Source organism: Podarcis raffonei, chromosome 6 (genome assembly GCF_027172205.1).
Source record: "Podarcis raffonei isolate rPodRaf1 chromosome 6, rPodRaf1.pri, whole genome shotgun sequence".
NCBI classification, from domain to species: Eukaryota; Metazoa; Chordata; class Lepidosauria; order Squamata; family Lacertidae; genus Podarcis; species Podarcis raffonei.
Window position 1 is genome coordinate 70,044,366 of NC_070607.1, and position 24,044 is coordinate 70,068,409.

The following is a 24,044-nucleotide window of genomic DNA, read 5'->3' on the forward strand; positions in this document are numbered from 1 at the left end:
AGCGAGAAGAAGAAGAAGAAGCCCGGAGGGGCGTCGGCGAAGAACCTGCCCCAAGCCCCTTCCGCGAGAGAGTGCAGCGGCGGCTCCGCTCCCTGCTCGCTCGGCACATGCCAGGCCCTCGCCGTCCCTCGGTGGGTCGGCATTCGGGGCAGGCCCGCTCTCCGGCGCGGGGTGTGCTGGCGACACCCTCCCGCCCTGTGGCGGTCCCAGCGCCCGCCTGAGAGAGGTTGTTGTGGGAGCCCAGCCCAGGCAGGTCCCAGGCGCTCTCCCCTCCCCCCATCCTCCTCCTCCTCCGCTCTCTCCCCCCCCCCTCGCCTCGGTGCCTGGAACAATAGAGTGCGAGTGGAGCCGGCTCTGGGCTGCGCTCCCTCCCCTTCTCCCTCTCCCCGCCTCTCCTCCCCTCCCCTCCCGCCCGCCCGCCCTGAGCCAGAGGCAGAGCAGCCGCCGCCGGAGGAGCCGGTTCCATGCCCGCTGGAGCCTCCTCTCGCCGCTGCTGCCGCCGCCGCCGCCTCGTTCTCCCCCTCAGCGCGCAGCCCCGGCATGGACGTTAGGTTTTACCCTTCCGCCCCCACCGCCGTTGGTTCCTTGCCTGGGGCCGACCCCACTTGCTTGGGCCCCCTGGACTATTACCATTGCAACAAGGTAACAAGGGGGAGGGATGAGAGAGGGGCGGACGGCGTGGGGGGGGCGGGTGAGGCGAGGAGGGACGGGCGCAAGTGGCCGGGCAAGGGTGGAGAGGATGCAAGCGACCGAGGAGGACGTGCGCTCAAGTCTCAGCCCCCTACCCCACCCCACCTCCCCTAATTCCCCCACGTCGCGCCTCCTCCTCCTCCTCTTCCCCCCTCTGGGATGCTGCCCCCTTTGCCCCACACTAACAGCGATGGCGCGCGCACGGCGCTGCGCGGGACTTGTCAGCGCTCCCCGCACGGGGCAGCGCAAGGAGTTGATTCAATGGCACCCCTGAGCAAAAGCGCTCTCTCTCTCTCTCTCTCTCTCTCTCTCTCTCTCTCTCTCTCACCTCCCCCCCCCCCACCGCCCCACGCACTTTGGTCCAGTTGCGAAGGCTCCGCAAAAACTGGGGAGGGAAAGCTTTCTGCCTCTCTCGCAAATCGCCCCAAAGTCCCATGTCCAGATCGCCTGCTTGCTTGCTAGCAGCAAAGGGAAAAGAAGCAAGCGCTTTAAAAACCGGGACGGGGAAAAACAAACAAACGAACGAGGCTGAAACTTCTTCTCCTTCTCCTCCTCCTCCTCCTCCTCCTCTGGGGAGCAAGAGTGTGGAAGGTAGCAAGAGAGCGGCTGCATCCTGCAGGAGGGAATTTCAAAACTATTTGGTTTCCCAGCACCCAGGCTGCTTGCCTGAAAGCTGCGACGCAGTTCTCTTTCCCATCTTCGAAGCAAAAGCGGAACAGGAGGGGAGGGTTGTTTAGGGTGGATGGGGGATATGCGGGGAAGGGTGGGGGGGTGAGAGGAGTGGGAGAGAGGCAGTTGGTTATCAGTTGCGTCGTCACTTCAGACCCCGGATTAGACCTCTCAGTTTTGGTAAACATTATTATAGACTGGAAGAAAAACAAAATCTGAACGCAGAAAAGTGTATGTGTTTTGTTTGGGGGAGGAGTGGAATTGTATGGGCTCAAGAGGCTGCTTGGTTGGAAATGTATTTCTTGCATGCCCGGCTATGGTTTCTGTTGGACAATGTACAGGCTAGGGGAGAAATGCTTTAGGGTGAGTATATTATAACCCCCCCTCCAATTCTTTAATGTCTTTCTCAGAGGAATCTATATATGATATAGACTGTGCACACCTGGATTTAGCCTTATATGCAGTGGTTAGAACTTAACAGCCCTTATGGTTTTTTTTTAGCATTTCTCTAACTCAGGCTGCAGGTTCTTGTCCCTTAGTTGTCAACCGCTTCCCTCTCCTCCCCCTCCCCACAATACAGTTACTTCTGTTAAATGCAACTGAGAGCCATGGATTATGTATAATTCATAAGATCTACAGCACAACATGAAAATCTTTCTAACCTAGATTTGTCTATTTACTACTGCAAGAAAGTGCACTCTGTGTGTGTGTGTGTGTGTGTGTGTGTGTGTGTGTGTGTAAGAGAGAGAGAAATTTGTTAGAAGATATTTAAGAGTGCATGGTGTTTTGGCCAATGACTTTAACTGAGATGAGTAAGAGAGTAAAGCACAGATATTGCCGGTCTTTATCTGTGAGTACTATCCATTTCAGGCTTGAGAACAGCAAAACTTCAACATTTTAATGAAAGAATTTGAAACTTTGGATTATTTAATCATGCACGAATATGTATTTGTTTCATATTATGAGATGCTTGCAATTTTATAAAGTAATGGAAGTTGCAGAGCAAAAGCTACATGGTCTGTTGGTTTTGTTTTTGTGGTATATTGAGTTTTCTAATACAGATTTGTTTTAAATTCTGAAGCTTTCCCCTTCCTACACTGATATGTGCCTTTAAACATTCATCACAGTTTCAGACTATTGCAATTGTGATATATTTGCATATGGTTTTATATAAACATTTTAAAATCTATAGTATGTCTATCCACAGCTGTCTGGGCTGTCAAATCTAATTTGAAAATTTCTTTCCGAAATGCAAGTATTTTCCAATTCATATCGTTTTATTCATGTAACAACCATGGCTTCCAAAACACAAAGTGTTGTTTATTCTTGCAGGAAGAAATTTAAAATTTTCATTATTATCAAAGAACCAACTGCTAACATACAAGACATGTTGGATGACTTGGAATATATATCTAATACCAGTCTTTAAAGAAAAATAAATGAGTTTTGGAATTTTGTCTGGTTTTTTTTTACAAATATTGAAAAATGTCAGAAGTAAATCCATGGTGTTTTTTCTTCATCTGGAAAGTTGAAATATAAAGCATTACAACTTGTAATTAGCCATTAAAAGGGGTGAATGCAAGAGATCTGTAGCAACTTTAGAGTAAAATGGAAAGTTACAGCATGACTACTTTGCCATAAACTTTGATCATAGGTAGGCCAAGGGGAAAACACTCCTCGGAGGAATTATTGCACATGTTGGGCAGGTGTTTTTGGCTGCAGTTAGTTGACTTGCTGTTAATGCATCACTTGCTGTTAATGCATCTTTTTACAAAAGTGCTGTTTCTAACAATCCTGGGGAAAAGCAACACGCAGAGAGTGACAGAGTGCTGTAATAGTTCTTCGTCAGTTTCTCTGATAAAGCAAATAACTTCAAGTTTGATTGATAAATAGTCCAGAAGAGGTGATGAAAAGGAGCACATACAAAATACTGACCACTGCCACCAGGTGCTGCTGTTGTCACTGTTACCAGGATCTTAAAAAGAGAGAGAGGAAAGAAGAGAAAATGTTAAATATGTAACTAGCAACCAATATAAATATCCCACTGCTGTCAATTGCTATTTACATAGTCAGAATGGGCCAAATGGACATGTGCAGTAAATCATCTTCGTGCAAAGAAAGTAGGATTGCAGTTGCAGTATCCCAGAGGCCCATGTTCAGCCTCTTTCCTTAAAAGATGTTACCATGGGCTCTAAAATGTCTCTTCCCCCAAAGTACATATATAGAACAATGTATGTGGATTTTTCTCTTACAGTGATAAACATTGTCATTTTGCTCAATGCTGTAGAGAAGGTTAACAGGTGGTTCTTTCCTCAAAGGTTGCACAATTTGAGAGCCTCAAAGAATACACATTGCAAGGGGATTGTTTGCGTAGGTGGGACAATCAGGGAATTCAGCAGCTCCTCCAGGTGAATGTTATGAATGAAGCAAAAGTTTCAATGGGGTTTGAATGGGAGAAAGGGGAATAGACAAAGATGTGTTTGGGATTACTAACTCTGCCCTTCCTTAGTTGAGGTTTTAGAATGAAGCTTCTGCTTTCTGTAATTAAAGGAGAATGCTAGCTTGGAGGAGACTGATATTGTGAGGCCTAGTTATTGCTTCTCTTCTCTGCCCCCCACCCCCAAAAACAGGGAATTTGACAGTGTGTGGTACTGATTTTCTGAGGTTTCCTCAGGAGCTCAAACACGAAAAAGGGTGGGATTTTGCCAAACAAGCTTTAAAGCTCCATGATTGAAATGTTTTTCCTTCCAGAGGAGTGGGTGGGCAGGGAAACTCTGCAGGAGGAAGGATTGTGTAGTGTGTATTGTGTACCGGGTGTAGAAATAGAAGTGAAGGACATAGTATTTCATAGCTCTGTGTTTTCATACCCCTGAGCCAATAGGTGCTTCTGATATGGCCCTCGAGCTTTCTGTAGAAACACTGTTTAGCTCAAAGCATCTTGAAGTACTAATGTTTTGTGTATTTATTGAACACAATATTGTCATCATGAGATTTCCTATTACATTTGTGCACTGCAGCAACAGTTTCTCTTTGCAGTCACTGAAATCCCTGTTATACACCAGCATTACCGTTTTAATAGGATAGGGATGTTTGTAGTAGGGCTTGTCTAATGTCTACATGAATACCCAGTTAAACGCCATTTGCTGTGCTCTGGGGTATCGTCCAGTTGTTTGTTTGGAATTATCTGTTGAGAGCTGGCATAGTGTGGTGGCCAATAATGTAAGCCATGGTCCAAGAAGTTTGTTTATTTATGGCATTTATACCATTCCCTTTAGCCAAAAAGGCTATTGGAATGGCTTGCAAAACTCAATATTAAGTTCTTGTTCAAATGGCACCTTACCCATAAAGTCACTAAGTTGCCTTAGACAAGCAACTATTCTCTCAATCTTAGCACTCAGTATGCAATATACTGCAAACACTGCCAGTAATTCTAGCCTACCTTACAGGATTCTTGTGAGGATTACTGGGCTATGTGAAGTACTTTGAACACTGAAAAGTGGATATATAAATGCTATGTTCTTGTTATTAGGTCTCTATATATTGAGAGTGACCTTGAAAAAAGCAAAAATGTGATTAGCCTGCAAAATGTCTACTAGTCCGCTTGTCCATACATTACAGTAGTAGCCAAAATATGTAAAAGAACTCACTCCTGATATAACAAAGCTTCCCCTCATATTTGTAACTGGAGGCAGTAGTAACTCACCACAGGAAACCAAGCAAGTTGCTGCTTATGGCCTGAATATTGGTTCTTACATTGGCATTCGGTACTTCCATGCCAGCTTATCTTGTAGCAAAACAATAGGCCTGACAATATTTTACCATTGCTTAAAGATTTGTGTTGGCTTCCAGCTGATTTCTGAGCCAATTGAAAGCACAGGTTCTGATCCATAAAGCTGTAATGGTCTGGGACCAGAGTATCTGCAGGACCACCTGTTTCCATACGAACCTGCCAATTTATTAAGATCTGCTGCTTTCCCCCCTTTAGAAGTGAAGTTGGAGGCTTCTGGGGATGCAGCCATCTCTGTGGTAGCACCTTGACTGTGGAGTTCCAACTCCAATATAATTACCGTATTTTTCCGTCTATAAGACGCCCCCATGTATAAGACACCCCCTATTTTGGGGGACTCAGATTTAAGAAAATGGCCTTGGTACTATCTGTGTATAAGATGCCCCCTAATTTTTGACATAATTTATTAGGAAAAAAACCTAGTCTTATACATGGAAAAATACAGTAGCTATGTGCCAACACTTTGGGCATTTAGATGTTGGAGTTAAAACTTTACTTTCCCCCAGGCATTTGAGTTATCAACTTTTTGTGTGTGTGTTAAGGCTGACTCTTTTTTATTATCACAATTTAATTGGAGATCATTATCTTTCAACTTTGTTGTTGGAAAAAAATTGTGTGTGTGTGTGTGTGTGTTATTATCTATTTAAAACAAATAGATACTCTTGCTACGTATAATTTGGATGTCTTGTTTCCTATGTGTAGATGATCTCAGTGTATTAACAATATCAGGTGTAAAGTGGCCTTTATTCTTCCCAGGATGATCTGCTGTTTTATGCAAATTTTAAGTTCCCAAAACTGCTGCTTTTGTGTGAAAGCTTAGGACTCTAACTGGGACTCTTTTTAGATTCTCTAACTCTTAATTGTGCATATTCCACATTGAAAGAAGTCCGCCTCCCAATATGTCAGATAAAAATTACGATATATATGAATTTACGTTAAATTTCCATCCCCTGTCAAGAAAAGAAAAGATTCTCAAATGAATATGTTCAGAAAGTTAAAAGAAAAACAGCAGCTTCAAAAAGCCTTTTAAAAACAACCCCACAAATCTTATGACTGTGGCAAGCAAATTCTGCATCAGATACTTATGGTGAGTTTGAATGTTTATACAACAGAAAGGCCCAGTTCTAAATTCCTTACTCGGCCAAAGGTGCCATTGAAGAAAAGCAATATAGAAGGATTCCTGTGTGATTGAGGAATGCAGGGTCAGGGAATGGTGATAAATGTATTATTGCTTGTGCTCTGTTTTTTTTTTCTACAGAAAACTTGTAAAAGTAGACGTAAAGTCTCTGGTTTTTCAACTGTGTAGATGTAAACAGAGACTTTTTGTTCTTCATCAGTAAGTAGCTTTAATTACATTTTCAAAGTCCCTGATAAATACGCCAAGCTAAAATTTGCCTGAGAACAACCTTTTGAGAAGTTTCCCTTTTCTGGTTCCCTCCCGCAACTGTTGGAGAATTATAGCCCACACTCCCCAAATATTAGATTCAATGGGCCTGGCAATATGGTGGGGAATTTCGAGCACAACTGTGGATCCAACCTAATAATATATTTAAGGAAGCAATGGGCTTGGCCCCTACTCCTTTCCATTCTTCTCTCTTAGCCCATTGCTTCCTGCCATCCGCCTATATAGCTCAGTCAGTACAGCATGAGACGTTTAATCTCAGGGTCATGGGTTTGAGCCTGATGTCGGACAAAAAGATTCCTTCATTGCAGGGGATTCGACTAGATGACCCTTGTGGTCCCTTCCAACTCTGTGATTCTGTGGTTCTATTATATGCACTAATAGTGTTTCATTCAACTGTGACCCCCCCATTTTTTATTGGAGAATGTTATTGTTTGACCCCAACAAAATTCTTGGAGGGATTACACCTCCCCTTGAATATTCTTGGAGGGATTACACCTCCCCTTGAATATTCAGTCAGACACGATGGAGAATCTGGGGAGGATGTTTTTGTTCAGTCCTGCTGATTATGTGAAGAATCTGCCCACATTGAGTTGTATGTAGCATGTGAAGCTTCCTCTGCAGGTATGTTGCACTGCTGTCTAAACAGGAACGAACTGTATCATAGGGCTTGCTTTGAAAATGAGTATGGCTAGAATAAATCCAACCTCTCTGTGTAACTTTTGTTTCATTGCATCATCAGCTTGGGCCCAGCTTGGTTGGACATGGTGCATGGGCAACACTTAGGTATATTAAGGTCACAAGGTGGGGTGGGGTCACTGGCAGTGTGCTCCTGTGTGATTAAAAACTATCCATTTATTGTAAGAAATATTTTTTTCTTATGTTGAAAATTAAAGGTGACTATGGTGGCTACTGTCTCTACAGCAGAGGTTGGCAAGGTTTGCCTCGCCTGGGCCGGCTCACTCGAGCGGAGATCCCTCTGTGGGCCGGATTGTGCGTGCACCCACGATTTCTGGCATCTGCGTAGACGTGATTTCCAGCACCATGGAAGCGAATCCCCACGCCACACTGTGCTGGTTTAGCGCAGTGCGTGGGGACTCGCTAAGCGGGCGGCTCAGTTCGGGGGCAGCTCGTGGACCGCTTAAGCGACCCCTGTGGGCCGTTTGTGGCCCATGGGCCTTAGGTTGCCTACCCTACTGTACAGGATCAGAGGCAACTTCTCCGGAGCAGCAACAAAAGAGGCCTATTGCCTTCATGTCCTGCTTTTGGACTTCCCTTAGACATTTGCTTGGTTGCTGTGGGAAACAAGATGCTGGGCCAGGCAGTTCTCCTTTGTTCTGATCCAACAAAGTTCATCTTACGTTCTTGTACTCTTCAAAGAATTCTAATGGTTTGGTACAAATTGTGGAGATTTAATTCATTCAGTATGTAGTATTTGACTACCAGTTAGGGGTGGATGGATTTTCCCTGCTCTGACTTGCAAGTTTTCTGCAGGTTGGTTGTGCCCAGAGTTTCACTCTGCCTGCCTTCCAATTGTTCATAGAGATTTTCTCTAATTAACTATGCACGGAATTGGCACGTGCATACTTCGTACTTGCTGCTGCTTTCTATTTCTCCTAGTCATTGTTTTATGTCCCTTCAGCAAAATCATGTGCATGTGTGACAGGGTGAATTAAACTCTTTCTTTCTTTCTTTCTTTCTATCTATCTATCTATCTATCTATCTATCTATCTATCTATCTATCTTTCTTTCTTGGATTTTGTGCACGATCATGTCAGCTTTCCTCAGCAGCTTCTATTTGGTCCAGTCTTTTAGTTGATCAACTTGCTGATTTACTTCAGTTCTCTGTTTAAAGCCCTCCCTAATTGCTAGCACTTACGGTTCCCATTACCACTGTCATGTACTTGCAGATATTAAAATGTTACACACCTTGTTTTGTTCCTGAATTGTGATTGTGTGCGTAAGGCAATGGTGATGGGGAACTGATGATAGCTAGCAAGGTGGTCAGTTGAAAGACTGGGTGAAAGAAAAACTTAATGGGATTGTATGTATAACTGCATGATATTTGAATGCACATGAGTGATTGTGCGTGTGGCTTAGGGTAAAGGGAAAAGCTGCAATAAATGGAAGAAATAGAAAAGTATGGTGGGAGCAAATTGTGCATTCCCGGTGACTTTTACAAATTCAAGAAAACTAAGCTAAAAAGAATGTTGGAAAACAAATGCATTGCTGTTCTTCCACAACCAGCACAAGGTAAACGGGACTGATAAATCTAGTGGTAAATTCAGAAGGAGGGAATTTTGGCACCACCCATACATGACAATATATCCATATCCTAAAGGAAGAATCCCAGGAAGTCTTTAGAGCGTATGGTCTTAATCAGATTAAGTTGCTGATACATTTGTATGTACACAAGCAAAGGGCATATGATATGCCAAACCAATCTTTTAAACAGCTGTTACTTTAAAACTAATAATAATTTATAACCCTGTTTTTTCTATTCTCTGTTTTTAAAAAATTGTACATTTTTTCCACAGGCAAAAAGGATTTAGGCTGCAATCTTATACACACTTACCTGGGAGTAAACCCCATTGAATTCGCTGGTACTTATTTCTAAGTAGACATGAATAGGATAGATTGTGCTGCAAGTCACTAGAGTTCAGAGAGATGCTAAATCTTAGCAATATTTGTTGTTGTGTGTTTGTTTTTTAAAACAGAACTCATCAGAAATTGGTTTTGACCTATCGGTATAAGGGAGGGTCAATGTAATGAATAAATTTTTATGGAACATTCTGTTTTCTTTTGACTTTTACGTGCACAGTAAATTGCAGCAGTAAACACTTGCCTTTCCCCCTACTCTTCTTTTACAGCTTTGGCATGCTGGGAGATAAAATATTTCCTTTTTCACTCTCCTGAGCCAACTCGGTTTTGAAGAAATGTAATTCTATTCTTCTGCTAATTTTGGTTTGAAAAGGGAATACAATTCCCTATATTTATTTATTTATTTATTTATTTTATTTTGGGGGCCGCTCATTTGGTTTCTGATTTCGAATATTGCTAAATAGGGTAAAAACTTACCATTAAAAATATTTACATTCTGGAATTGTGTGAGTCACTTGATGCACCATCTCTGTTTCCTGCGGCATAAGCTTTGATGCTGTGCGCATTCCATCTGCATAATGGGAAGTGTTTGAAGCTCTCTTTTGCCGAAGGCTTTATTAAATCAGGGATTCAGAACTAAATAATGAATACCCATTCATTCATAGAAAATGTTGTTCTAGCTCCATGCGCAGAGAGAGGGGTTCTTCAGCGTAGTTACTTTTGGAATAATAGAGGTATTTTGAACACTGCTAGACAATATGGCTTCCATGGCCATTTCTAATTAATTCCCTTAAATGCACTAAAGTTGCTTGGACGTTTGATGAATAAGAAAAGAAGATTGCAGAAGAACAGATGGTAAATTTAAAAAGTTGCCTGTTTATTTTTATATGATATTTAAAACCAAGTACGATACGGGTGGTGCTGTGGGTTAAACCACAGAGCCTAGGACTTGCCGATCAGAAGGTTGGCAGTTCGAATCCCCGCGATGGGGTGAGCTCCCGTTGCTCGGTTCCTGCTCCTGCCAACCTAGCAGTTCGAAAGCACGTCAAAGTGCAAGTAGATAAATAGGTACCACTCCAGAGGGAAGGTAAACGTCCTTTCCGTGTGCAGCTGTGGTTCACCAGAAGCGGCTTAGTCATGCTGGCCACATGACCCAGAAGCTGTACGCCGGCTCCCTCGGCCAATAAAGCGAGATGAGCGCCGCAACCCCAGAGTCGGTCACGACTGGACCTAATGGTCAGGGGTCCCTTTACCTTTTAAAACCAATTACGCATATATCTCTAGAACGTGTTCTGTGGCTCGTTGTGCAGGGAAGAGTAACTTGTTTAGCTTTGCGTGCTACATGGAAAAAATGAAACGAATCAGAAGACCAAGGCTAATCCGGGTATTTTAGATGCATGGGAGCAACATAACTTGCATATCATTCTCCTGATCTTGGTGGATGATGAAATTAGTGGACATGTTCTACTTATGCTCTACAGAAGTTTTGATATGATTTTGCTACTCATTTGAACAGTCTGAATCGACCTCTATAGAACCTTGAAATGTGGTCTTAAAAATGGAAAATCAATTAAATCAGCCTAGACATTGCCACTTCCATATTAGTTTTTGCCCTTGTAGCATTTCTGCAGCCATGAGGCCTTAAAACATACTTAAACATAACAACTAAACCTCAGACCCCAGGATTCTCTGAATCACGTTTAGGCTGCATATTTCCACTTTAGAAGTCCATGTATGTTTCACTCTGGCACCTTGCCAAGGTGTTGGCGATGTTGTCCTGCACCTGGTAAAAGGTAAAGGGACCCCTGACCGTTAGGTTCATTCACTGACGACTCTGGGGTTGCGGTACTCATCTCGCTTTAATGGCCAAGGGAGCCGGCGTTTGTCAGCTTCTGCAGACAGTTTTTCCGGGTCATGTGGCCAGCATGACTAAGCTTCTTCTGGCGAAGCAGAGCAGCGCATGGAAATGCCATTTACCTTCCCACCGGAGCGGTACCTATTTATCTACTTGCATTTTGATGTGCTTTCAAACTGCTAGGTTGGCAGGGGCCTGCACCTGGTACCTACCTCCATATGTGGTGGGAATGTGCAAAAATCCAGGCTTTCAGTACTCCCGGAAGTTAACAAAATAGGAGGGCAACAACTAGAAGTCAAACTAGAACTAGCTTTTAAAATATATTTCAGGATAACAACTTACGATTTACATAATAAATAATTGATAAGCCATCTTGTACAGGCAGCCAGATGTAACATAATCAGACACTGGAAGGCTCTCTCTAGTGTACCAGTAGACAATTGGTACCAAATGGTCTGGGCAGGGTATTTGCATGGACATATAGGGCCAAATTTGGGCCCAAAGGGCATCATTATATTTACAGCCCATCACCTGGCAAATCTATCACTGCCCCTTTTATATATCATCCCCTAACAACATCCCTATAGGGTATCACCAAGCACCAAAGCCCAGACCTGACATTCTTATGCTAAATTCAATGAACTTTCCAAGGTACGAAGGAACGTAATGTCAAAAGGCATAAATAAAATCTTCCACTTGCCGACCTCTGACTGATGTGCAGGGAATAGATATGCCTTATTGACAGACTCCATGGCAGACTGGCTGAGAACTGATAAGGAACTAGCCTACCCCTTAAAACTAGTTTCTTGGAACATTGCAGGCTGGAGGGACAAACTAGCTGACCTGGACTTCAAAAGGTGCTTGCAAACATTTGATATAGTATGCCTACAGGAGACATGGCTAATGGAGATAAACTCTTTGAAACTTCAGAGCTTGGGAACAACCTGCTCACACCCTTGAGCAAGTACCCAGATTTAAATATCTAGGATTACTTATCGATGGAAAGTCATTATGGAAACTCCATCTGGAAACAATTAAGCTAATATCTGGTTGTTCTACTAGGTTCTTCCATTCAAAGGGAAAACAGTTAATCAACCCAGCTATTAAGATCTTTGTCTTTAAAATCATCGCCCAAATGCTCTACGGGACTGAGATATGGGGAACTGGTGTCAAATATGAAATATGAGATCCTGGAAAATAAACTTTTGAGGCAGATTTTGGAGCTTCCCTTTGGGACACCAGAAGCCCACCTCAGAGCCAAGTTGGGCCTTCCCTTACTAGCAGCCAGAATTGATCTAGCCTATCTGAGATACTGGCACAGGCTAAATGCCTACGAGGATCATACTCTTACTAAGCTCTTCTGGTTAGAGCAACTAAGGACAGGGGGCTGTGCACAAAAAGTGCCAAGATAAATTTAGGGTTTATAATCTCCAAATGGAGAACTACTTGGCCCTTAGACCACGTGACCTTAGAAATTGGAGTTTTGATCAGGATGCCAGCCAAGACAGAGCATCCATCATTGCTGCCCACTACTCTACTTGGTACCCCCAAATTAAGACCAATCACTCAAGACCCCGTTACCTTGAAACTCTGACCTTCCCACAACTACTCAGGGCCTTTAAAGAACTAAGATTTCAACAGATGCCCTCAGCATATTTAGAGGGGAGATACTGGGGAATTCCCCCTATGGATCACAAATGTATACATAGATGCAATCAGGTAGAGGACAATACACATTATCTGCTGATTTGCCCCCTGTATACAAAGCCCAGAGGAAAATTTATATCTCCAATTCTTAATTGGCTTCCTAGTCGATCCGTACAGGAAGTAACAGTTGAACTCCTAGCTGATAAACATCTATATATTACACACCAGGTAGCCAAATTTGCGCTGGCAGCCAAGAAGCTCCATTCTAGCTATGTGAATGCACTCCAGTTTTAAGTCTTAATGTTGTAAATTTCTTTAAAAGTTGTAAACTGCTACAGGTTACATGTACGATTTTAGATGAAAGTTTCCTTTTATTCCCTGTCGTCCATTGTAAAGGCCTTTGGCTTTATACAATAAAAAATTGATTGATAGTACAAAATGGTCTGCGAAATAGCCCTTTTAGAGCGATTAACAAATAAGTCCATGATGGTCACACAGACAGATCAAGAAGGATGGCTTTACCCCAGTGTGGTTTGATTTTATAATATATGCTAGCATTCTACAGAATGAACAATCTCCCCCACTCCAGCCTTTAGTATGATTTGGTTGATTTAAGCAGATGCCCAGCCCACCCCCCACAATTCCATTCATAGACACTCCACTTTGCTTTACCTGCAGCATAATAGGAATATGATCACTAAATTAGCTTCAATACAATCGATACTTGCCTGATATAGTTGAGATGCTATGTTTGGACTAAATCAAGGATATCTGACTGTACAAAGTTGAATGTTAACTGTTGATTTTGCTGTTCTCTTTTAATTTTGTTTGTAAATTAAGATGCACACACTGGCTATAGGTAATGAACCAGATGGCTAGGATGTTACAGTAAACCTAACATGCTTCACCTTGTCATATATGAATGGTACGAGCCTGCCATGGTCTGCTTATTTGTATTACTAATATTATCTGTATTTTCTTTTTTAAAAAAACAACCCGATAAAAAGTTAAACAAAAAAGAAATTAATAAAGAAGTTATATGCAGCCGACTTCTGCTGTAATGTAAACCTGAATTATCTGAATTACTGTTGGTAGTGCTAATTCTTGTTTATACTGGTACAGCATAGATCAGCATTTCTTTTGCATTCTGAAAAGCATTGCTGGTGGGAAAGCCTTTTTGCTTCCTATGTGTAAAGGCCATTCCATTGCCTTAGTTGTAGCCACATGAACATGGTTTCTGTTCAGGGGGCTGTTGTTGATGAATATGATGCTTTTGATCCATGCTGCTTTCTTTTTGCACTGTTTATTTTTATTAAACTCCATGTACTTTTAAAGACTTTTCTATAGTGAGATCTAGAGCCCATGCCTATTCAACCAATGCTTTTATTATGTGTCTGTATTAATCTACATAAAATGTGTGCACAGACCATTCTGAAACTATATTTAGATTATTCTAACAGTAGCATTTTATTGTGAACTCACTGGGAGGGCTAATGTGCATGGAATGAGTTTTTCTCTCCATTTACCTTTTGTATTCATCTTCTTACAAATAAAGCTCCAAATGTTTGTTGGGTTGTTGTTTTTTTAAACCAGGGTTTGGATTATATCTTCTAGCATAAATGAAGCTTATAATTGTGTTTTCCTAACAGCTCTGCATTAAAAATAAGTTATTTTGCTGGTAATGGTGTTTTCCTAGAAATTTTTATATCTTGTTGATCATGCATTTGTTTCTATTGTGTATATTTTTGAGGTGTTCTTTGTGTGATATTCCTTAAGCAGGACTGAAGTGTTGTTGTGATTCCAGCTTTCATACTCCATCAAATGATATCTGGAGGTTTGGTATTCAGGCTTTCATTTTCTTTGCTTTCAGAATGCAACTTTTAATATAGCAATAGTTCTGTGTTTTGGGATGCATCACTTACTTTTGAGGAGCATACATAGTATCTAACAAGGATTGTTTTGGGAACAGCTATGCTGACATATCTTTAGTTACTTTCAATCATTCTGTGTTCTTCTGTTCTTAGAGAACTGGAGTATCTGGATTTATAGGTAGCAGATTCCTTCTTTCCTACCCTCTTGAGTCTAGAAGGTCACCTGTGGACCACATCTGGCCCATCTAGTGTCACAGTCTCTGTTATTACTATCTCCTTATGTGCGGGCATCTTTTTCTGCTGTTCCTTGTGGCCACTGGCCAGTTATTCTGATTGCCACATTTAATCTGCAGAATTTTAAAAGGTAGCCTTACATTTTTTTGTCCATTGGTTGGCCCATAACAAATTCAGATTTTCTGTCCACTCTGCTTCCTAACCCACCACAACCTAAATAGTAATGGAAAAAAGACCCACAAGGGAAAAGGGAAGGAGATGAACGATAAAACAAAGTAACAGAGAACTGGAAGAGAGAGGCTTCCCATGCAATTGGAGCATTTTGCTTGGAATTGTATTGTTCATTGAGTCATTCCCAGATAGCCATAAGTATTCAAGGTTGGCTACCATGTATATTATCTGCACTTTCACAAGGACTACAAGCAACATGGTAGTCAACAGCCAACAGAATAACTGCACCTGAGGCAACAGACAGGGGATGAGCTGGTTCTCTCCATAATTTGAGTAACACTCCTCTATTTCATTCTTCTCTCCCAATCAATTTGCTGGTAGAAAATTACAATTGTGCATGTGCATTCCTACCATAGAAAAATGCAATTGAGTTATGTCTCCTTGCCTTGCCCCAGAGTAAAGTAGACTTAAAAATGGACTAGGTACAGAAAGATGCCCATATTCTGGAGAATGGAGGGATGGGGCTAGCAAAAGAAAAAGGGGTTTATAAGGGTATGATTGCTTAATTGGTAGGTACTACAGGATTTCTGTATATACAGCTTCCATTAATCACTTTTTGGAACAACTGTTCACCTTCAAGGAGAAGACTTGTTCCAGTCCAGGTTTCTATTGTGACTTAAAAACATTTGCTTAGATTTTTAAAAATGTAGATACTGCTTGTCAGCTGCATGTAAAATTTGCATTCAGCTTGTTGTTGGTGAGTGGTGAACTGATAAAGTGGACAAGCCCTTAAATTTTAAGCCTTAAAATCTGACATTAGCAGTGGTGAGATTGATTGAAGAAATATTAAAACCACCTTTTCCCTTAACTGTTACGTGTCCAGGGTTAAAAATTTCATTCATGTGACCCCCTCCATTTATTATTGGTTTTGCAGTGTTTGTAAAGATGTGTGTTATTTTCCTTCAAAATAGGAATGGAGTCTGCCTAGCTTGCAGTCTAAATCTTCATATTGCATCGCAAACCACCCACAGCTATAACATTTTTCATAGATTGGATTACTTCTGCATATATAATTAAACTTTTAAAAGAGCTGCTGTATGATTTCATGTCTGCTTTATACATTATGTATCTATTAGGTAAATGCTAAATTAGGGTCCAGTCCAGTACCAGTAATTATTGTTGTGAAGAGATTACTTGAAAATTGGTTTGCGTAGCCCAGTACTGCAAGCTATTTCTGAGTAGCCTCATCAGAGGAAATCAGGTGACTTTTAGTCTGAGGTGGTTTCTTGACCTCTAATTATAGCTAGATCACAAGAAGGCTGGATTGTCTGAGTGCTCTATAAAAAACAAAGCTCTTTTTTCTCTGCTGCTTAAAAATTCAGTCTTTCTTAGATATAATAATAATAATAATAGTACAAGTGGAGACCTGCAACAAAATGCTGCATTGTGTTGCTGTCAGCCAGCCATGCTCCTTCACAGGATACTCCATTACATTGTCCTTCTCTCCCCTGCCCTCATGCTTTCCCCCTGTACCACGGGATGTGTATCACCCTCAATGGATTATTTTGGCTTTGTTGTCGTTTTTTGGCCCTTCTTTAGAAGCATCCCCCAAAGGAAAGCTTTCCTCCCTAAATACTCCATTTCCCCTTTGGGTTTTCTGTTTTCCCCTTTCCTGTTTTAGGGTTCATTTCCCCCTCTCCTAAATATTTTTTATTTCTGTGCACCTTTGTGCTCCCCCATGCTTATTGACACCTCCCTTTTGTGCATGAATGGTTTTATTTTGACTGCATGCAGACCTACACTTCATGCTTATGCTACTAGTCTGACTAGATGCAGAAAGCTGGCCTTCTCTTTTAATAGTTGCTTGAAATAGGAGTTTCAACCTCCTCCAGTGAAGGGCTGTAGCTCAGTAGTAGAACTTTGCATGCTGAAGGTCCCAGGCTCAATCCCCATCCCCTTCAGATAGAGCTGGGAAAGACTCCTTGTCTGTAACCTTGAGGAGCCATTGCCAGTCAGTGTAGACCAAGTATCTTCAACCTTTTCAGACTTAGGACCCACTTTTAACCAAAACACACAGGGGACCCTTTTCTTAATCTCTTACCACATATTTGCATGGTGGTAGTGCCCCTGTTGCAACCCACCTTGGATCAGGCTGTGACCCACTACTGTGACCCACCAGTTGAAGACCAGTGGTGTAGACAGTGCTGAGCTAGATGGACTAGTGACTTAGTATAAGGCACCTTCCTCTATTCCTATATGTTTCTCCTTCTTGACCATGGAGAATCTTGGTTTGCTTTTATTGTGCTGTTTCCCAGAGCTGGATTTATGTAACCCAAGGTGCTGGTATAAATTGTGCAGGTATGCATTTGCAGGGCCATATTTCTTTTTAATGGGAAGTCGTTGGGTGCTTCCCCCCCAATACAATATAAAAATGTTTCCCCTCTTGGGAAGAAAACTGGTGTCGGGAAAGATATCTGGCTTAAGGGTCCTTTTAAGATTGAATTATTAATTCAACAAGTTCCATGCTCCAATCTCACACCGTTCCATCTGGTCAAAATCAGGCATGCCCCAGGGTTGTTTGCTGTTGTCTGGTTGCATAGTCCAGCTACTGCTACGTAAAAAACCACAAAAAAACCACAACCCTCTCCTTTGCAGCTACTATCTTTTCATGAGTATATGAAGGTTTACAACCCCCCCCTTTGCATTAACCTTATTTTTGTGAACCAGACAAATACTAAAGCGAAGTAGGAAGGTCTATTATTGAAGTGATGCGTGCATCCTTAGTCCAAACCTGTTTTTCTACCCTCCAGAAGAATTCATTATCTTTCTGAAAGCTTTCATGGTTCTTTCTGCCTCTAGGTCATTGGGTTGTCAGGGTGAAGAAATATTGGTTTTAGTTCTGGTAGTGCTGCGGAAACTTGTTTTTATGTTTATGTACTTTATTAGTAAATGCAGGTAAAAATGGATGAAGCATATAGGAAAGAAGTGCCAGTGTTTGAGCTAGATGCTCAGTGTTCCACAGGCATAGTTCCTTCTGGAGTTTGCAGTCTAGGAGTTGGGAACCTTTTTCATCAGGGACACATTGCTGCTTAGGCAACCTTCTGGGGACACATGCCGGTGGGGGTGGGGGTCAGAGGTGAAAGAGGGTAGAGCAAGGTATTTGACTCTGCATTAAAAAATAAGCAGTAGGCAAAAACCAAAACAAACACGAACATCTTCCTATCAGACAAGCAAGAGTCATTATGTTGTATTTGAACAGTTCCACCCATGCAAAACCACATTCAGCCCCAGCTCTACTTGTGGAACAACTTGTAACCTGTATGGGGGATGCACATCCACATGCTTATCAAAATACCAGTCTGGTGGTGGTAGGATTTTTGGATGAGCATTGTGATGCGAGCAGCTGCAAACAAAGGTCCCACACCAAATGGTTATGGATACAGAATTTCAGAAGACAGTCCTCCCTCCCCGAAATTATTTGTATCTATGGAAAACAACACAGAGACTTGTGGCACCTTAAAGGTTCACATATTTAAAATGTGATATGTATGCATTTGCTGAAGAGGACTGTCTCTAGCCCAGGGGTCAGCAAACCTTTTCAGCAGGGGGTCGGTCCACTGTCTCTCAGACCTTGTGGGGGACTGGACTATATTTTGTTGAAAAATTTGAATGAATTTCTATGCTCCACAAATAACCCAGAGATTCATTCTAAATAAAAGCACACATTCTACTCATGTAAAAACACCCGGCAGGCCCCACAAATAACCCAGAGATGCATTTTAAATAAAAGGACACATTCTACTCATGTAAAAACACACTGATTCCCGAACCGTCTGCGGGCCGGATTTAGAAGGTGATTGGTCCGGATCCGGCCCCTGGTCCTTAGTTTGGCTACCCATGCTCTAGCCCCTCAAAGCCTATGCCACTATAAAGCTGTTAGGTTTTAATACTATAGAATTGTTGCTTTTACTTAAACAAATAAGCATGGCTACTACCCTGCTGGAAATTTTTTTTTTTTCTGTTTAGAAGGCTTTTCTTTCTGTGAAATAGTAAATAAACAGAGGAATGTGAAGATTTTGACTTAGTACTGATGTGCCAATTTTAACAGAGCTGCTCTGGCGTGTAATGATCTCATATAGTATATGTTTCCTTGGGTGTCCCATGGGATTTTGATATGTAGCCCTATTGTCTACAGGGTGAGGTACTTAAGATCTCATAATCTCAGAAAAAGAAATGCTGACAATATGGAAATGATTATAATTTAATGAAAACATTTTGGGAAAGATCGTTGTCAAGTGTAAGAATGAAGCTCAGTTGAATTTATATTTGCCTGCCTATACTTTGAGATGAATCAAAGTGTTTCATTGTGGGAGGGGGTTAGGTGGGTGTCAAAACAGAAATATGCAATAAAACCTCCAGTTATAACTACTCCAAATTTGGTTGAACATACTTTTTGTAAACCTAAATTTCAATTGGATTACTGTCTTGACCTATTTGGATGGCATATGTCAGCTTATATGTGTAAATTAAGATGTAGTGATGTTTATTGAATGTTCATTGTCGGCTGAAAAGTGTTTTACTTTCTTTGCCCCCTCTTTTTCCTCATTTATAAATTAGTAGTAGTAGTAGTAGTAGTAGTAACCCTTCAATTGCCATTTAAAAAGGAAGAATAAAATACTCTCCTTTACCTCTTAAAAACTGATTTCCCCCAATAGGTTGTTGTCACTGTTGGATGGTATTGCCTTAATGATAATATAGTCTGTTACCTACAAAAGCAAGTGTTAGAATGTAAAATGAAGATATTAAACTTTGAGAAGCAGCAGTGCCTGGCAAAACTCAGGACTGATAATAAAAGGTGTTGGTTTGAAGATCAAACAGCACAATAATATATATATATATATATATATATATATATATATATATATATATATATGTGTGTGTGTGTGTGTGTGTGTGTGTGTGTGTGTCCCCAAAATTCGTCATTTATGAACTCTGAAACTACCCAGTGAGATTATTCAGCCTTCAGTTCCCTCTAGCAGCTGCATAGCAGTGACATGTTGCTTTTGAACCTGACAAATTATTTAAAACCAAGGGCAAGATTGACTGGGTGCCAAGAAAACTAAAGCTGTGCTTTCACTAGATGGTACAAGTTTTTATGCCCAGAGGGGAGAAAAAAAGAGTCTTCAGTTTACTTTAAGACTGCATAGTCTAACACTGCATTTTCTATTAATTTAATTGACATCCTGTGTTCCGACTTCAAGGTGGCAAATTAATTGTGGGAGACCATCTGTTTGAAAATTGGGTATGTATACCACTGCCTGGCAGTACTGCGTGTAGTGGCTTTCCAATATCCAATTTAAATCAGATGGAAATGTTGGCCTTTTGAGAATTATTATCAATCAATATTTCATTTTGGTAATGGGCTCTGAGGAGGAAGAGAAGTATAATCTTTGCAGCTGCTTCAAGCCTACAACTTTTTTTTAAAAAAAAATAAAAATTCGTTGCCATTATAATGCCTGCAATTTGGCCTCCTTTTCCTTACTCTGAGAAAGACAGCCAGAAAGTTTATGAATAACACTAGTGAAGTTTTTCTTCTTTAATGTTTATCTTTATTGGAAATCAGAGATTCAGATACGGTACTTAATCTGATTACTTGTGGGTGTTGCATGCTAATCAGAGCTCTGTACTGGTCAGTGACTTGCTCACTGAAAAGAGATTTTATTTTTGCACTCATTCTTCTAACTAAAGTTGTAACACAAAACTTGGGCTTGTGATTATTGAGCTCCGCTTCTCTCTGTGTTATCCCCATTTTCTTCTATTTCCATGAGACTTCTCTATTGGACATACAGCTTTGTGTACTTATGCATTTCTACAAAAGATCATGGCTGTTGCATCCTGCATACATTTTCCTTGTTTTTGAAGTTGCCCCATTAGGATTGTTTGTCTGGACTAGCTGGGAATAACTGCTAAATTTGGAGTGAGAGTGCCTGAAATGTGGGAGTGGGGCCATTAAAAAGCCAACGACCCTCTCTCTGAGATAATGACAACTATATAATTCATGAAAATGATGTTTACTCTGCAAGCTTACTTATGAATGAGCCCTTTCAGGTTCTTTTTTCCCTTTAGACACAGATCTGAAGAATAAAGTTTAAATCAAGAGAAATGATAGCCATAAGTAAAATAGATCAACACAAATTGACTTCATTGTGATTCATCTTGTATTTCAAAATTATCTTTAGAACGATTCTCAACTGCTCAGTCAAAAATCAACTTTTGAAAGTTAGAGCTGTGAGCTAACAGTTGTGTGACTTTTTTCTAATGGAAGGGGGCAGTCAGATCTCCTTCCTCATAAACCAGCTTGCCTCAGATGTGCCTTTGCACCTGATGGTCCCATTACTTCAGACTGTACTACCCTTGACTCCATCAGAGCTTCAGCAAGCCCCTTCACTGCTTAAGCTGTTTGATTTCTGAATAGTTCTATTTAAGATAGCTGGGCCTCTGAGTATTGTCGTCAGTGAGAGTTTTTAGACTTGGACAGTATGACAATCCATGGACATTCATACTCATATCTTTGAACTTGATTGGTTGCTGACTAGAGTATATTTTGGAGTAACGGCTTGACAGCACCCTGCCTTTGCTCATCAAGTTTTGCATCACTGATACTAAAACAGTGTGTTAATACAGATGCTGAATATACATCCATAACTCAGAAGGGAGACAGTTCGTTCAGGCTGCAATCCAAACCCCCAATCTGTTGTGCTGGAGGAGGTAGTGTCCCTCTACCCAGCCCCAGAATGCTCCACTAGCACCAACCTGGTGCCAAACTCACCATGCCACCCACCTATGGGATTCTCACTGGTAGAAAGTCCCAAAACAGGAGGCTCCATGGAGGGGCTAAGCTAGCCACTCTGCCAACACATGACAGCATTGGGCTAGGTTGATATTTCACCTTCAGGCTGGGGTAGGACAGAGCAGGGTTTTGTCTGTCCCTCATTTTCTTTTTCTTTTTTTTAATAATTTTTATTAACTGGCCAATCACATCAAATTAAATCACATCACATAAATTCCGAATTACAAAGCCAAATTTTAAATTTTGTTGGTGGGACCCATATTTCAAGATCCGAAGGGGAATTCTGATCATCTTCTTGCTGCTGCGTTAATGTCCAAATCAGTCCAAATCAGTCCAAACAGAGTTCATAATTCTATCCCATCTTATCTTGCTGTTTCCACATCACATCTTGTTCATATATTTTCTCTTTTTTCTTTATGATCTCTTCTGATAGTCTCCTTAAGCCGATAAACACCAATAGTAATAATAATCCTGTGTGAATTTTCCGTTCTTCCAATCCTCAAATCGAGATGGTTTCCATATATCATCTCCTTCATAGATAACATCGCTCTTTCCATCATAATCTCGCAAAACTGTCGCTCTTAAGTCCCACTGAGGAGTTTAACCCACAATATATAAACAGCTCTATTTCTCTCTTTCTCCTCCCAGACTCAAGACCTCCGACAGAACTTCCCAATATGGCGACAGCATTTTTAACTGCGTCATTCCAAAGCTCTTATACATTCCACGCTCTTCTTAAAACATGCTTTGGTTCGAAAGTTTATCTCCACACAGTCTTAAATCCACAGCTTAAGTCCTTAAAACGACATTTCTGACTCGTGAGGGGAGGGGATTCTTGTTTAATCACATAAAAAAAGAAAGGAAAGTCCCCCCCCCATCAGTCATTTGCCGTACCATCTCTTGGCGTATCTTCTCATGTTTTATTCTTGTCTTGTTTTATCAGAGATCTCTTCTGTTAGCAGTCTTTACTCCCCCTTCTTCCTTGAAATATGTGCATTCGCTTCCTCCAAATTGTTTCTTTTGAAGTTCTTGCAGCTAGTGGCGTGAATCAGGGACGGCGTCCAGGAGTGCCGAGATCCCACAGGAGGGCTTTGTACCTAGTGCCCCCATCCCCACAAATTCGGGGGCGGTATAGGGCACAGCAGGCAAGGGCCGTCCCCCCCCATCCTGGGGGGGGGGGTTAGGGAGGCTAATTACTCCCATCATAGCCTCCAAATTACCTCGTGTGGGTCGGAGAGATGTTATTGTCAGCCATCTTCCAATGTGCCCCCTAGTGGCCCCCCATCTGTCCCTCATTTTCTGCCCTGGCTGGCATGATTGATGGAGCTACAGATGTGGCGGCTATGCTGCTCCGTCAAGCCTCATTGCTGCCTAGCTGAGGTTAGAATTGCTCTGCCCCTTAAAAACAATGGGATAGCTATTGGCAGAGGTTAGCAAATACAGTAGTTCCATCAGCTCAAAGCTGTACCATCTAGCTCTCTACAAGCTGATTTCGCTTGAAGCTTTAATGATGGGGGTTATTTTATTAGCTAGCTTTCCTTACACCAAAAAATCTGTGTCTAATTTTTTTAAAACAAAGATGTTTGGAGAGTCACCCTTGCAAGTATAAATAGTCCCATTTGTGTCTTATTTAGCAGTTATGATTTGGCTAAATAGGCTGGCCAGTAGAGCTTTGAGAGCTGCTGTGGTGTAATCGAAGGGGACCATTCTCTACCCTGTGTTTGCCAAGCTTGGCCCCCCTGGGCTGTGTGCAGCTTGCCAGCTGTGTAATTGGCCTGCCAGATGCTTGATAAACCACGTGTCTGCAGCCTTTCTTGGGCAAAAAAGAAACAGGGACTTAATCAAGCGCCTGGTGGGCTGCAATGTATGTGTACCATGTTGTGCAAGGCCTGGCAGCTATAAATTTGACAGGTCTGTCCCCAATGTCATTTATACCCATTTGAAGGAAAAATCTGTTCCTTAGTTTTTGTGTCAGATTTGGATTCCCAGTGCCTTTGCCTATGTAAATAGAAGACCAAGGCCTATTATTCATATCACATTGTACACAGGGAATTTTTTTTGGTAAAGATTAAGCTAGACTATACCTATGGAGGAAGTGCTGGTCTTTGGTTGTGTTCTCCATAAGTGATAAACTTAAGGATGACAGTCAGGGAAATTGGGTTGCATGACGTAAGTGTAAACATTATATACCAAGGAATAAAAGTTTCAGAGTTTTCAGAGGAAGAAGAGTTTGGATTTGATATCCTGCTTTATCACTACCCTAAGGA

The 24,044-nt window shown here is 41.5% G+C and overlaps 1 protein-coding gene across 9 annotated transcripts in view; it reads left to right on the forward strand.

The window, feature by feature from the left end:
- The first annotated feature begins 403 nt into the window (after positions 1-403).
- TOX2 (TOX high mobility group box family member 2) overlaps positions 404-24,044 on the forward strand; it is a 220,198-nt gene continuing 196,557 nt past the window's right edge. For 2 of the 9 annotated variants that reach the window (XM_053393915.1, XM_053393911.1), the window contains exon 1: positions 404-642. In XM_053393915.1, coding sequence (XP_053249890.1) covers positions 541-642 — 102 coding nt within the window. In that variant the 5' untranslated portion in view covers positions 404-540. Of the gene's footprint in view, positions 643-1,485; positions 1,540-1,583; positions 1,723-24,044 lie in introns of those variants that run through there. The other 7 variants (XM_053393912.1, XM_053393918.1, XM_053393919.1 and 4 more) reach the window with 5 other exon arrangements.